The following is a 16,477-nucleotide window of genomic DNA, read 5'->3' as shown; positions in this document are numbered from 1 at the left end:
ATGTAGCATTTTGGGAACTAAGCTGATGCAAATTATCTGTGTAACTACTCAAAGGTTTAAATACTGGTGTAATTCAGGTAGTGGGTGTAGCCTGAGAAAAGACTATGTCTAATCCAAACACCTCCAGGTACCTGAATTAAAGTTCCGCTTTAAAAACAAGATGGCACTAGTGCTTTACTACAACTCAATGCTTGTGATCTAATTTTTTTACCACAAAAATTTTTTTTTGGTTTATATTTCTTAATGAGATGAACCATTATCACTGATGTATGAAGAGCGATGAAGTCTAGGGATGAATTTTTTTTTCCTTCATTGGATACCTGCTTAATAGAGAAAGCTTAGCAAGATTAAAAGAAAGATAAGACTGATAGTGGAAAACCTTAAGCAAGCTTTATGACTGGAGTTACTTTAAATACAGAATATCCAACACAAGGAGCCTCACTACGGGGATTCTTCTATTGCTGACACATAACCCTTGAGCTAGGAGACCAAACTTTGCAAAACAAATTAGACTGAGATTGTCCCATATACAATTAATATAATTCAGAGCTGGTTCACTGTAGATCAGAAAATGTCCCGAGTACAGAGCTTCTCAGTATGTAAACAGACTATAATTATAATTATCATCCTCTCTTCTAAGTAACAGAGTGCGGGAGCAGGCTTAGTTACAAAAGACCTTTAAAATCTTTGATACTGCAAGTTACGATGCTCTGAAAAACGTAGGCAGACTGAGGGGGAACAACTGTATGGTCTGCTTGCTTTTCGATCGGAGCATTTTGCCAGTTGGTACCCTGTGTTTCCAGACCCTTTTAACAGTCAAAGACAGGTTCTTATAAAATGCATAAATATCTGGAGTTTTCTTCCCACGGCAAATTGTGGTTTTTGCCGCTGCTTTGATTAAGCATTACTCTTTCTGGCTCATCTTGTTCTTCTGGTGCAAAGGATGAGAGGTTTTGCCGCTTGGAGAGCCTGGGTGTGCCTTTCTTACCAACACTTCCGGTCCTCCAAAAGCAGAAGTGAGTCCATCTGATGATCCATTTGCCTGCTGTTGCTACCAAGGTGAAATTCAAGCTTTCAAGATTTTTGCTCACATTTCTCCCTTTTGCCTGTAGCCCAAAGAGCTGGCTGTGTGGAGGGACAGGCATTTGTGCTGGGGATAAATTATTGTTACCTGTGGTGCCTGCCTAAAGCTCTCAGCTGCTCCCTGTCAGTCCGCTCTCCATCACGCTGCCCACTCCTGCGCCAGTCTTCTACTTCCTCTCGCTGTTTTCTTTGCAGGACATCTGTGGGTGCTGCTCTGAAGTTTGGCTTCTAAGCAAAGCCTTAACTTGTAACCGACTCTAATGCAAACTCACTCAGATGTGTGTCCCAAAACTACCACTTGATGATGACAGAATCAAATTCCTTTTCTGGATTCTCACTAGCATTTTGCTTTTAGACACGGCAGATGCCATTCTTTCTTCCTCTGAATGGTGTGGGGCTTCACCGCATGTGCTTCTTGAATTTGTAGAGGTGTAAAACCAGACATTTTTTGCATTTAAACGCCAGCACCCAAGCAAATGCTTTGTCTTTCCTGTAATGCCTTATTTAATGAGGTTCAGAATAAACTGGATTAACTCTTTGTATTTACATTAACAGTAAAAGTCTGCTGGAAGCTAAAACACTGAGGTTTTTCTTCATAGAACTAGACTATGAAGTAACAATAAAAAAGCATGTTTGTCTTTTTCTTTTTCTGCAACCATTTGATGATTTTTCACAGCAGAACTAGGAAAGCTGTGTAAATCTCTTTTTTACCCTTGAAAAATAAAATACATATGGTTGCTTACTTGACCTGGGGAAAAACAAACCTAAAAACATAGAATAAGACCGCTCTCTCACTATGAGGTACCTTGACTGTGCGTACAGCAAATGAACGTGAAGAAACATACCCATTTTTGTTCTTTGTGTCAGTTGTTTTTTTTTTAAAAAAGCTAAATTAAATTGTAAAGTTGCAAGTAGTTGTATACATTTCTTGAGGGAGATGGTCTTAGTTCCTATTACGGTGCCTAGGGCAGAAGCAGGGAGCCACTGATATTAAAAGTGGATGTGTCTGTCATAAGAGAAAATTAAACTTTTTGTCAGGCTTGAGAAAACCTTCAAACAAGTGCATTCAGAATTGACAGATGAAGGTTAAATCAATAAGTAATTAATCACTTTTATCACTTTCTCTCTATTAAGGGAGGCACAGTAAGACAGAGTTGTTCAGGTTTTCGTTTTCAAATAGTTCGTGTTTATTTTAGTCAATAGCAGGCATAGGCACTGAGGCTCCAGACAGACATCCATGGGATTTAGCTGTGCTTTTGCAATTGTAAAGCAATTTCCAGTGTGGAAATGCGGATTGTGTTGCACAAGGTACATACCAAAAGCTTATTAGTTAACGACTGTAAGTAGTCTACACTGCCTTGCTCTGCATGTGCTAAAGTGGGACAGGACTAATTAAGCAAGTAAACTTGCTTACTTTTAAATAACAAAGTAATTTGATTATGGCTGTTGCACAACTAATTCCAAATAAATCTGAACAAGCTCCTACCAGATTAGGGTGCAAATTTAGAAGTATATACAGCTTAACTGTTTTTATATGAATCAAATGTCCCAGAAGCTGCATTTCACACTATACATGCATTTTTCTCTAATCTTAATCATGCTGCTCAGTTGAGTTTGACTGACATATTCATGATTGAGATTAAAAATGGACTCTGATAGTACAATCATGCTAACATGGTTCTGCCTGCATACTTCAGTTCAAAGTAATTGGATGTACAAATACCCTAGCCCTTGTTTTTAACATCAGTTTAAACAGTGGGATGCTCATTTCTGTGTGCTCTCAATCTGTGAGGGCTTTACACCCCTTCAAATTGCTTCTTGCTGTGCTACTACAGGCATTGTTCTAAGACCTAGAATATCAGTGCTTCATCTTCTTCAACCAGAAGCCATATTCCTGTATCAGCTGCTAAAGTTACTTGGCAAATAGCATTCCTTTTGGACAGCCTCTAGTAAGAAGAGAGTTTGCTGTAAGATGGTAACCTAGTTACAAGGGATGATTAAAGTTTATCTTTTAATCATAGACTACCAGGTTGGAAGGGACCTCACGGATCACCTGGTCCAACCTTTCTTGCCAAAAGCACAGTCTAGACAAGCTGGGCCAGCACCTTGCCCAGCCGAACCTTAAAAATGTCCAATGTTGGGGAATCCACAACTGCAGCAGCAGGACACTGTTCGCTTCTAGGGAGCTTGTTGTTCACCAGGAACCCCCAGGTCCCTTTCCACAGAGCTGCTGCCCAGGCGGGTAGATCCCAACTTGTGCTGCACTTCTCGATTATGTTTTCCCAGGTGCAAAATCCTACACTTGTCCTTACTGAACTTGCTAAGTTTCTTGTTAGCCCACTCTTCCAGCCTCTCCAGTCTTCCTGCAGGGTGGTCTCCCTTCCAGAGTGTCCATTTCCCCACTCAGTTTGGTATCGTTGGCAAACTTCATCAGGGGACACTTGATCCCACCATCCAGATCACTTATGAGGACATTAAACCGTGTTGGGCCCAATATTGATTCCTTGGGAACCCTGCTTGCGACAGGTTGCCAGTTAGAAAAGGAGCTCTTCACCAGCACCCTCTGGGTGTGGCCTGTCAGCGCGTTCCCACTGACTGCACAGACACTTGTTAGGCTGTAGCACAGCAGTTTCTCTAGGAGGAGGCTGTGGAGAACTGTTTTTCTTTCAGAAATTGAAGCGATGCTAAATAAAACTTAGCCAGTCCTACTTGGATGAAAGCTGACTTTGCATTGCAAATTTTTTGTTTCTCCTGTAGACTCCTTAGTGTTAAATTTGCAATTGTTAAAAAAATTAAAATCTTACAGTAGCCCTTACTGTTTGGAACAGAAAACTGCCTCTGTTTTGCAGTTCTGCACTACACTAATACTGTTCTGCATGTCCTGGCTGTCGAGAATCCCATTGTGACTGGATGTCACGAACTCGTGGGTTTTCCTTAGGATGCCTTATGCAATACAATCTTTGCAGACAGCAGAGAGACAGCAAACATGTCCCTTACATCAGTGGCAACTGTAACTGAATGGTTCAATGGGAATGTGTATAGCACCTCTTTCCTAGGGTGGTTAAGAAAATATTGCAAGTGAACCACCATATACACCAGCCCTTAAGCTTACTCTCCAGTGTCTTCTCTCAGTGCATTATAAAACACAAGAACTGGCACTAGAATTTAGTCCCAGCAGTGCAGCCAGTGACACAGATACATCTGCTGCCTTCTGCATTGTCTGCTTCCTAGGATACAGAGGTGCCTGCACTTCTCTCTTTTTCTAAAGGACATTTACTTTCTTAATTTGAATTCTGGCCAATGGGCTAGTCTGACTTAGCTTCACTTTCCAGAAAACAACCAACCAGACAAAATTTGGATGTGAATGGCTTCTCTGCCATGTGATATGTGACATGCATGGTTATTTCCACTGAGGTATGGTGGTCAAAGAAAGTAGTTCTTAAGAATATTTATTGTATTAGTATTTATTTTTTCAGACAACAGAAAAATCTGTATTAAAAAAATGTTAACAGGCCAAGAAAGAGCTTCAGCAAAAGATCTATAAATCATTGAAAAGACCTTTTTTTTGGCTCAGATCTTGTTTCAGGTATTTCCCCAACACCTTGTTTCTGTGACCAGATATGACACTTGTCAGTTTATTTATTAACAGGGTACCTCGTATTGGACGAGAACACTAGCAATTCATCTTAAGTGCTTAGGAAAGAGTAACAGAACTGTAGTGCCCCAGACGGTGACCTTACACCCAATTCTTTTGCGTGCTTGGTAGGTGCCATTTTAACTCTTGTGCTTTAGAAGTATTTTAGTCTAAAAAAGAACCCAACCAAACAACAAAAATTAGCAAACCAACAAGCCAAGCCAAGAATACTGTCAAGACTGAAGACGTATAGAGCTAAATGCTGAACTCATTTGGCATAAATGGCTAAAATCAAACCAGACGCTCATTAGTACACACTTCTCCTCAGCAGGACTGCTGATCAGAAAGCAAGAAAGTCCACTGTGAGAGAGGGTCCTCCTTCATTAACATTTTTATGTAGCCATTAGATTTATGAAGAAAGGAGTTAGACTGAGGAATCTTTTTCCGGAAGTACTTTTTTCTTGGAGGATCTCCAATTCAGACAAGCAGCTTCCAAAATAGGAACGGGACAGGACTACCAAGGACTGCAGGGATCTGGGCATTCTCGCAGGTAAGTCTCTGTACGACCATTATACACCTTCATCAGCGTTGTGCACACAGTCAGCTAGTAGGCAGGTGGGAGGAAGAAGAAGGGGAAAAAAAACCAAACCAGAGAAAGCCTCGTTAGAGCGATTAATGAAAAAATGTCTCTGATACTAGCTGAACAATTCAACTAAAAGGAGCATTTATCTTATTCGGTCAACAACATACAAGGATGAATAGCTTGTGTCCTCAGCCAAGAATGCTTCCTCCACTTTACATATAAAATTATTCAAAAGCTCTTCTTACCCCTTTAGACTTCCTTTATTTTCTAAACACCAAAACCTCAAGTTCACACAAAAAACATCTTCTGTTATAAGAATGTGCCTGCAGTATGCCCAAACCATGACGTACATTAACTTGTTTCATGCTACTTATAGAGGCATGTAACACAGGTTAATTTGGGTTATAAGGGTCAAAGACGTCTGCAGTGCAAATGTTGCCTCAAACAAGAGCCAGCTATGAGGAAAGGGTTTGGACAACTTTGAGTTTTAGAGCTGTAGAGCCTTTGGAAAAGAGCTATTCCTGCAATTACATTTTACTTTTTACAAAGTAATGTGGAATTTGTTTCATTTTTACATGCATGTTATTATTTAAAAAAACCCGGAATATACCACTGTGACTCCTCCTTAGATGTAGTTAGTGGTCTGCTGCCCACTCCCCGACTCTAAACTTACTGCCAAAATAGAAGCATTACCTTATTGAGGACAGGCTTTGTGGAGAGAACATCATAAATTGCTGGTAAGGAGATGTTCTGAAAGAAAATAATACATTGATGTCAGGAGACACTAACGTTAAGTGGAACTGCTAAGAACTGTAGCTTTTTTTACGGCTCAGTTAGATGAGAAGACAAAGCTTTAAGAGTACGTGATACCCATGCATTTTGAGAGCAGAAGAATAAGGGCTGCAAAAATGGAGCAGACCACGTCTCAGTACAACATGAGACAGTTAAGTGTCAGTGTCTGCTGCCTGACAGCGTGTGTCTGAATTTCACTGGTGATAAAACAGCCCAGGAAACACTGAAGATCTCTCTCAAAGTATCTCCAGGTTTATCCTCCTGCATACGCAGCTGCAGAAAATGCTTGCAGGAAACTCACTGAGATGAAGAGAAAGCCTAGAACTCATTTGTGTAAAGAGCCAGCTGGCACTTTATTACCCAGATGACCAGATAAATTGTCAGAAAACCTTCTGCCACTGCAGCTGTGCTTGCAAATGCCCTGAATGCTCCTGGCTCTGTCAGATCAGTCCTGGAACCTGGGAGTTTCGAAAGAGCAAGCTGAGGCATTTGGAGGATGTTTACCTCTTGCATCGTCTGGTTCAGGCATTTCATTGCAGGTGTTCTACGATTATCCAAGACTAAAGGAGGCTTCCACCGATCATAGTTTGTTTCTAACACGTACCACGTGCCCTTCTTGATATCAAGGCTGGAAAAGAGGTATATGTTTTTGTTTTGCTTCTCTAAGTATATACTATATATAGATTTTTTTTTAAGCTTGCTGTGGTAGTTTTCAATGATGCTAAAGCAGCGAGTTCTTGCACAACAAAAAGCACAAGAAAGATAGGACACAATTAATGGTGGAACTTGTCCTCTTCTGGAAGGCTGGGTAAGGTGTCAGGTCAAGCATACTCACTCCCAGATATCCAGAGCAGCTGTCCTGGAACGAGTTATCACACACCCTTCTCCAGAATTTTTTCCACCCAGTATAAAATAAGCTGGAGCCAGCAGTCTTGTTTTCGCCAGTTTGTCTTTCGCATCCTGGTAACTGCAGGTAAGGAAATAGTGTTGGACCACTGTAAATGATAATTTACAGTCTATAATGCTAGAGTATATAATGTAGTATATAAACAATTCAAGCACTGAAGAACAAGTTTCACAGACCCAGGAAAAGTTTGGGTAGTTACACCTTTCATGCACATAGGTGGAGACTGTATCACAAGGAAGGAACACGTTTAAGCAAAGCTTCTCCACTCACTTTGTACTTAAAAGTATGCTTGTTGAGAGATGCTCTTTGCACTTTCTCTACATATAAAATAGGAATAAAATGATGACATTCTGTGTCATATTCCATTTAATTTATTTACTGCATAACAACTTTGTTTCTGTTTACTGCTACTTGTTGGATCTGTTTGGATGCAGAATGCTGTTAGGCGTTCAGATACCAATAGGTTCGTTAGGAAAAAAAAAGTTAAATCTGAGAAAAGAATTTGAGGAGTTTTAAGGGATCATGTGGGATGCCTTTTCCGCTCACCAGAGCACCAGCAAAACCAGAACTACTAATGTTAAAGCTTCTAGGATAATATCTCTGTCACTAGATACTAAGCATATACTTAGAGTATTCATGCCAGTTGAAAGCAAAACAGAATAAAGCAGCAGAATATTTCTTTGGGGAAATACCTTGTAGCATTCTCTAATACTGTTCTTGTAAGAAAGCCCATCCACATTCCATCTCTTCTACCAAGAAACCATTCAAAGATTCCTGCAAAATATCACTGGTTACAATAATTCAGTTTCAGAAGGTCCACGCGTGCTATTCTAACTTTCATAGCCTTTAAAACGGATCGTGTTTCATCTTACTCATCTGGAATCTTTTCACCATTTCACTCCCTGTTTATTAAGGTAAGTAGTTTGCCCACAGTCTGGAAAACTTGTGCAAAAATAATGAAACAAATGAGCATTACTCACCAATATAACCACCATCAAGACTGAAACGCTCATTCATTGTCAGAGTGAACAAGTCCTGAAAAGCATTAAACAAGTCAACCTTCATCCACCACCAGCCCATTAATACCAGTAATAAACCAGAGGCAGCTTTGCAATTTACATGCTGACTGAGCTTCTTTTTCATTAGACTCTTCCCCTTTGTGTAATGGGCTGCAAGATCAAGTCCATGTGGAGAAGAACCGAATTTATCACTGGCTGAGTAAGTAGAAATGATTCTACATAGTTTTCTGACCTGGCACTACCCTCCAGCAAGCCAGGCTTTTATGTGGAGCAAGTCCAGCCTGTGGCCATTTTTCTCTTGGTCCTTGTGGCATCACTGAGTGTTGAGCCTTCCTTCCCCTGCTCTCTGTAACCTTCTTCTCTGACCTGTAACTGCTATTCTAGTTTGAAGGCCGATTCAAACCCAAATCCTGCTCTTCTCCAACCAGTATTTCTTTTCGAGGAAGCAGAATTCAGCTACACTGAATCATTTTCAGAATGGACTCTTCCCCAATTATTTATCAGAAGACAAAATCAAATGGATAAAGGGCTGCCTGTAATAGAGGATAAAGGCAGAGCATGTAGAAAAGGAGGAGCTGTGGGAAGCTGGAGACTCTGGTACAGGTCTGTGCTGCTGTTTTTTAAGATGTAGACAAAACTCAGATTTCAGGTGCCTATTAAAAAAAGTAAAAGAAAATCTTGCAATATAGGACTCCTCTTCCAAGGATTGGAGAAAGAATTAAAATAGCACAAGTATGCCATTTCACCTCTTGGATCACAGCAGTATCTGTTTGCTAGCAAGAAACCCTGAGCACTTTGTATTCACTCCTGTTCATATTCAGAATTCAACATAAATATTTCATTTAAGCAATCTCCTTTTACAAGGAAGACTGCAGCATTATTTTCTTTTACCCTTCTTCAAAGAGCTATGCTCTGTACCAGAAAAAGTTGAAGACCATTTATTAAAAAAAAAAAAGTCAAGGCAGAAGATAAAAGGAGGAAAGTCTGAAGCATTATTAACAAATTGACAAGGCCCCTTCCCCATACTTACCGGTTTGACTCCAGACACCATGCCTATGTATCCTGCAAAATTTGTAGACCTGAATACTGTTTTGTTGTTTCTCTGGAAGTCCAAGCTTACGACCAGAGGCTTCAGTTCCCGAGTTATAGTCCAGGAATTATTTTTAACATCCCACCTGCAAAAGACAGCACAGCCTTTGCAACTCCCTCTCCCTCCGTGGCTTCTGAAAGTTCCTTTGGCAGCACACACATTTCCCGTGTGCGAAGCCTGCCTGCTGACTTTACATCAGCCAGCACCACTGTCCCAGCAAGGGACAACCAGGAAGTCCAAACACACAGGCAGGCAGTGAAAAGAACCAAGTTTTGTTCAAAACAAGATCAGGCACAGTGCTTGGTACTGAATAGCACCAACACTACAGCCGGTTTGTTTTGAACACATTGCTGAGGCCGCCTGTGACCCCAAAGCTGCTGTATCATGAAAGTATGTGTGGCCTGTGCTGCAGCAGAATGCACCCTCAAATTCTTCCTTTGCAAAGGGAGAAAAGAGCAAAGCACAAACTACTGGATTTACTCTACAGGAATGGAAGTCCTGAACCCAGTTAGGTAGGGCAGAACGGTTTGTAGGCAAGAGGGTGCTGAAGAACACTCGGCAGACCATGCAAGTCTCTGGAAACAATCCAAGTTCTGGGAACAACTTTGAAAGTTGCCTCCCTGAAAAGGGAGCATGTTCCCACTGTTTCTGACAAGCGAGAGAAGTTCAACACAAGCCAGACCAAGGGACCGGTGGAGTCACAGTTGACAACATCTGAGTTTTTGATAGGCAAGTAAGACTTTCAATGAAGACGGACATTTAAATCCCACCTGGGCATTGAGAGTCATCTGGATGAGTGATATTACAAAGCATGCTGAGATAATAAAAGCAATCCCTGAACTACCTGATCACGAGGTATGAAACGAGAACTAAAAGAGAACCCAGGGCTGGGCAAAAAACTACAGAGTTTGTAGCCAAATGAATACCAAATCAGTGGAAGAAAAATTGCTGGCTTCAGAGTAGAAATGAATGATGCGAAGTGCTAGTGAAGCACAGTACAGTAACTAGGGCGTAATTTGGAAAAATAAAACAACTACAAAACCAAGGCCCAATCCCAATTTCACTGCATGCACTAAAATTGATGCTTTTTGTCCCATCACGTAAAGAACAAGATCTACCACTTCTCAGAGACAAGGACCATTCTTCTTGAAAGAGTTTTAAGTGGAGCTGAGAAAACGCCAAGCAATACTGAACACAACTTTCAGTGTCGCTCCCAATATGCCTCTAGTTTGACATAAAATCAGTAGAACAGTGCTTTTGTTTCAACATTTTTTTCACAATGTGCAATGCAGAATTACTTGTTGCGGTCTTAACAACATCCAGTTCCTCACTTAGACTCAAAGAATGCACGTACAGATTTCAAGTTCAGCTAGGTTTTTATTTGTGGGTTGTTTTTTTTTTTTTTTAAAGCACAAGTTTAGGTACTTACCCAAGAAAGAGTCCAAAATCCAAGTTCCTGGCATGGTACAGCTTCCCTGCATAGCAATAAATAAATAATTAATTACAATTTTCTAAAGAGAGAGACATAAATTTCAGCTTATAAAACTAGGAAATAAGTAAATAGGAAAAAATTCCTGTGAAAGGAAGCAGAGAAAATGCCACTGTCTAGTTGCCCTTTACATAAGTACAGAGAAATGTTGGAGGTTTTGGATCAGAAAAGCATTTTGCCGTAACTGAAATCAAGTAATCTTGTAAACTGCTGTCCATCTCAGCCTCAGATACTTTCCACATTATCTTAATGCAATAGAAATACCCTGAGCTTCTCTAAAAGTGAAATGTTTGTAAGCTCTCTGAGGATGCCTCAGAAATTTCCTGAAACAGGGTCAGAGAAGGGCTGCAGAAATGAGTAAGAGAACAGAAGAGTCTCTTTTCTTAAAACAGGCTGCCCGTTTTCTCTAGCACCATACAGATGCAATAGTTACAAACTAGATGCAGAACAAATTGCACTAGAATCTCTCATGGCACTGAGAAAGTATCAGTTGCCTGGCTGGTTTTTCCTTCTCCTAGAAAAAAGAAATGCCACCTATTAAGACAAAAAAAACCCCAAACCACCACAAAATAAACCTCAATGAAATCAAAACATCTTTGATAGTATTTTTTCCTTTTTTCTTCCTAACGTAAGACACCTTTGATTTCTTATTCCCTTGTTGAGAAACACCTTTTTATTATCATTGCTTTTAGTCTCTTCTGTCCTGCAGTCAAGGAGGACTATGTTTATATAATTGAGGTGGATGCTCTCCTACACAAGAGAAAACTGTTAACACTATTCTAGGTTGCATTACCTGTTTTATCTTCTGCCACAATGGACGTACATACGGTAAAAATTTCATAGAAGATGTTAAAAATAACAATTTCCCCTAGAACAGAAAGAATCAAATATCAATAGTTTGAAACTTTTGCCATGAACAGAAAAAAAACTTATGAGAAAAAAACACATTGCAAAGTTCAGCATTCTATAATACTTAAGAATTTCTCTTTAAATCTCATTTGAGTTCTGAAATGACCACTTCAGCAAAATCAAGAAATTCCTGAAAGGCAAAGAGAAGGATCAGAATCGCTTGGCCTTCTGCCTTACCACAGAGAAGGCTGACAGTCATTGCTACTTCCTCCTCCGGGAACTTCAAAACAAGCTCTAAACTTCACTTTCAAGATGAAAACTGCTCTGTGCACCACTACTCCCATACAAGAGCTGCTGACTAGCACCATGTGTACTGTTTCTGCATGAGGAAACAGTGGAAGCAGGTCTATGGACCTTCTCTGTCTCAATTCTGGAGGAATTCAGCATCTCCTCCTCACCTGGAACAGCATTCTTTTGCAGGAGGTGTGGAAGGAAGGCAGGAGGATGTTGCAAGGATCACAAGGGAGAGAAAGCACAGCAGGAAGCTGAGCCTTGCCTTCTTGGTAAGTCAACAGCAGACAGGACGGAATGGGGAGTCAATGGGAAACAAGGATTCCCCCAAATCTTGGTGTACAGGAGCTGAGACTCTCTCCAGTTCTCAAAATGCAGGAGTGAGAAGCTATAGCTCTACAGAGAAGTCTCAGCCTGATGAAAGGTTTGTGTCATTTGTTGCCATTCTCCTCTGAAACACTGTTTTCATTTAGTGTGAGATGTAATTTATTGCTTTATCTACTTAATTGATAATTTATTTGTTGAAGTCATAGGTGACTACAACCATACTGCAGATTGGTACATATACCAATTTTAAACAAGCCTGAATTCTTAGTTTTCTACTATATTAATAAAGTGTTGGAAACAATTACCCAAAGGAATCCCAGACGAATTTGCAATCCCTTGGAGTTCTTCATTGAAAGGATAAGGAAGCGTGGCGGTCAGATGAGCCTGAAAGGAAGAGTTTTGTACGTTGTTTGTGTAAATTAGTGCTATTTCTTTACTTAAAACTCCTCCCGAAAGGTACATCCCTCTCACAACTTACTGAGTATTTAATTCCTCTGCAGCCTGTAGAACTTTAGGATGTTTGCAGAGTACTTGGAAGACAAGTACATACTCAGAGCAAGTAAAAACTGTATGGACGTGAGCAATGGAGATTGGCACAATATCTTAATTATGGCTGGCAGCAACAGACTGAACAGAGTGAAGTAAGGCTCTTGTACGTGAACAACTTAACTGGAACTGTGCTTGACGTGTTTAAGGGAATCCCGAAATTTCACACAGTGCTACAACAACCTGTGATACACCACCTTTCTGTCCACCCCACGCAGGCACATCAGGGTACAAAGCAAGGGTGGCCAGCCTGACCTAAGGCTGCTAAAAATAGAGACTGGGGACAGATTCAATGTCATGCTGGCTCTACTCCTACTGTGTTTCCCCCTGTCCTGATTCGGCACCAAAGTGTTTAATCAGAACTACATTTTTAAGATGGGCCTGGTCAAAGCTGCTCCTGTAATCAAACATTTATTACAGTTTTCAAAACCCGATTTTATTCTACTGTTCAAAAGGATTACAATGTGGCAAAGAATTTCAGTGAAGTGTTTTGCTCCAGTGACTAAGACCATAGCATATGGGTCTAGCATAACTAATTCAAACATGAAGAGATCTTCTGAAAAATTAGAGGAGGAAGAGACACATGCATTTTAGATTTGATGGTTTCAGAATAAGTGAGAGTAGGCAAGAAGACAAAATTTTAGAGTAACTCTTCAAAACAGCATTTTTGACATATAAGTGGAAGAATTATCACTTGGTAAGTTTTTAATTACCAAATCTAGTAGCATTCTAATTCTGGCAGTCAGAGCATACAGTAATAAAATAATTAGGCTGAAAATACTTACTATTTTGTTATCCACTATGTCAACAATTTTGCCACTGGGGAAGAAAGTATTTGCTATGTCTTTAATATTCTGGATCACAGTCTTCAGCTAGAAAGAACAAAGGCTCTTATTGAATACAAGATCTTGAGCACAAAATTTGCTACAATACTAAAAAAACCCCTTCACGTACTTTTCAGAAAAACATTTTGTTGAAAACATACACATTTAAAGAATGTGATAAATGTGGTGATCTTAGTGAGAAAAACACCCCCAACTCCCCATAAAGAGTCACTCTCCAAGCTTTATTCAAATAACTTTCTAGACTACCTCCAACATGTCCCTCTACCAGAAAAAACGAATTACAGGAAAAAGCCATCCTCGTCTTCTGCTCTTTTGATCATATTTTACACTCTTCTATCTCTAAAAATAGTAATTAAAAGCTCCTTGATTATGCACTGATGTTCTCGAAGACAAAAAGACTCAATAAATTTATCATAAAAGTACATGCTTTCCATTTGTGACACGTCAATGGCCACAAATAGAATTCCACTTCATGTGATCTAACTCCAAAGTACACAAGAGATAAAACCTTTCAGAATTTACGGTGCAACCTGAAGGTTCCAACGCCCACTGGCTTAAACAAGTCTTCTGAAATAAATTCTATGGTCTAAGTAGAATTTGTTTGGCTTTCAGAGTGCAAAGGTCGAAGTCAGCAAGATATGGCAAAAAATCTCTGGCCTTTTGCGAGAAATGAAGCATTACTGAATTGAGTTTTCAGCAAACTTAAAAAGAAAACAGCTGTTCTAAGTAGCCTGGAGTATTATAAAAATTATTTCTGCCGTGTAAACACCAGTGCTGCACCCCTGAAAAGGGTGGGAAGTACTTTGTTTCCCCCTTGCCATTTCATCATCCCGTGCAGTGTTTTGAGAGACGCAGGGATGTGCAGAGGAGAAGGGCTGCTGCCTCAGTTTCACTTCAGTTTCCTGAGGCCGTTCCCTTTGGCGAACTCCTTCCCCGTCATTCTGTATTGCTTCATGACTAAAGTGCTTTGCTACGTAAAAGCTTGCTTTCTGCTGCACCAGTTTTTATTCCTCTACATCCCAAACGTCAGTGCCTGTATATCTAATGCTGCTAGCTCAAATGTTGAACTGAAAAAAGTTTTACCCAAGCAATTATTTCAGTCTAGAATCATGTTAAAAAAAAAAATCCCAACTAGATACATTATTCGTTTCAGAGAATTTTAACATACTCCTTTCCAAACCTTTGCACAATAAAAGGCCACATGCTAGTTTTATACCAGCTAAGCTTCAAAGCAATCTCTGCATTTCATACCTCTGTCTTTTTGTCTTGCATCAACTTATCCCATCTTTTGCTGGGAGGTAAATCAAGATTTATGACGTATGTGGGAACATTCCCTTTGAACCTGAAAGATAAGTGCCAGAGCTCAAAATTAAAGTAGGCTTTGAAAAAACATTTGACAAAATAGGTGCTTCCCACCTGTAACTAGCATTTTTTAGACTGGCATAAGTTACAGAAAAAAAACCTCTCAGCCTGCTCAGACTTGCAAACCACTACTTTTCTGTAATTTGTTAGACAAGTGGAATTGGGTTACTTACGTTGGTCCTGACGGAGGGTATGTTTTACTCCTGCACTCTTCTCCATACTGTAAAGATAGGGAAACATTATTAACTAGCTCCTCTGTTAAAACACTTCATTATTCCACCAGACCTAGTTTTGAATTAAACCTTTAGTCAGCTAATACAATTTGTGATGATTTGATAATAAAGGAAGAAAAAGTCTTGGGACTTTGGAAAGGGTGCAGAGCAGAACACAAGAGGTAGGGGACAAACAGCAACTTCCCTATGCTGCCTGACAGACCTTCAGACAACTTTCCTAATGTAGCCTAAGGCAAGTACAGGTTTATAATAAACAAACACATTTTTACTCAGTGTGATTCAATGAAGAACACTTTAAAAACATATTCTTTAGCCAAGTTCAGAAACCTTAAGTCTCAGTATGGACCAGCTTTTTCCATTTGTTCAATTCATCATCTCATTTTATTAGTGTCATTCATCATTATGCTTAGTGTTAAGCTTCGTTGTGTAGCTGGGGCAGAGAAAACACACCGAACCGAATATGAGCAAATTGCTCAGCGGGACAAGTGAGCTACACGGCCTGGCTTCTTATTTAGTGCAGAGAAGTGCTGCTAAACTGATGCTAAACGAAAGGCACACTGCAGGAATGTAACTAAAAACTAGTTATCTTCGTTCCTGTGAGTATGGCTAGTTACAAATGAAAGTTTGAGAACTGTATTTAGACAGACTCCCAAGTGAATGCAAGGCCCTTTTCCCATCAATTGCATAAAGCATAGACATACATAAACATAAGCACATACGTGCCACAATTACAATTGTGTGTTTTGCCAGTGGCATACAAGCCCATGCCTACCAGCCGCACTTGTGCTTTAAAGCAGTTGAGAGCAGAGCGGATTTGGTCCCTGCGCTACCTGAGCAGATCAGTAAGCTCCTAAGAGCCCAGTATGTCCCACTGGGAAAAAGGAAACGTGCACATGCTATTCCAGGAGTTCACACAAAGGCTCCCAAAGCACAAGTGTTTGAGAGACAGATCAGAAACAAAAATATTTAAGGACACTTCTACCACTTCCCCTCCTCCCCACCCTTGATTTCCAGTATTAATTTGGCCGTGCTAATTAGATTAGTGTACTAGTGCGTTTTTATAGCACATTCTGGCTCACGTAAAAACTGAGACAAGATCTCTAACAGCCACATAATTGGGGCAAACGAGCTAACTAATGTCCATGTTCTCTTTGGGCTAATCACATCATCTGTTTCTAATGTATTAATCTGGAAAACACAATGTCTTACACAAAGCCACGGACTCTAAACACTGGCACGATTTGTTACAACTAGAAAAAGGAATTTTAAAGTGGGATTGGTTTCTGTGTGTTATCATGTGTTTACTTTTTTTATTGTTTCCAGTAGCTGGGAGAAAGCGTGAGATGAATTTTGGTTTTCCTACGTGCGAGATGAAGGTGTATAGGACCAGCAGGTACGTGTTTCCTGGATTTCACTACGGTGCAGTT

At 40.1% G+C, this 16,477-nt stretch overlaps 1 protein-coding gene across 1 annotated transcript; it reads right to left on the bottom strand.

Moving 5' to 3' along the window:
* Positions 1 to 5,044: 5,044 nt before the first annotated feature.
* ASAH1 (N-acylsphingosine amidohydrolase (acid ceramidase) 1) lies at positions 5,045 to 15,037 on the bottom strand (the record flags this gene model as incomplete). Its single annotated transcript, XM_009873854.1, has 13 exons — positions 5,045 to 5,321; positions 5,994 to 6,050; positions 6,597 to 6,720; positions 6,928 to 7,059; positions 7,692 to 7,773; positions 7,980 to 8,034; positions 9,049 to 9,193; positions 10,538 to 10,583; positions 11,391 to 11,465; positions 12,370 to 12,448; positions 13,396 to 13,482; positions 14,707 to 14,797; positions 14,991 to 15,037. Coding segments are annotated over 13 exons (1,110 nt in total), but the record flags the coding sequence as incomplete, so codon positions are not given.
* Between the last annotated feature and the right edge of the window lie 1,440 nt (positions 15,038 to 16,477).

Source organism: Apaloderma vittatum, unplaced genomic scaffold (genome assembly GCF_000703405.1).
Source record: "Apaloderma vittatum isolate BGI_N311 unplaced genomic scaffold, ASM70340v1 scaffold12017, whole genome shotgun sequence".
NCBI lineage: Eukaryota > Metazoa > Chordata > Aves > Trogoniformes > Trogonidae > Apaloderma > Apaloderma vittatum.
The sequence above is the reverse complement of the archived record's forward strand: the minus strand, read 5'-3'. Positions and strand labels throughout refer to the sequence as shown.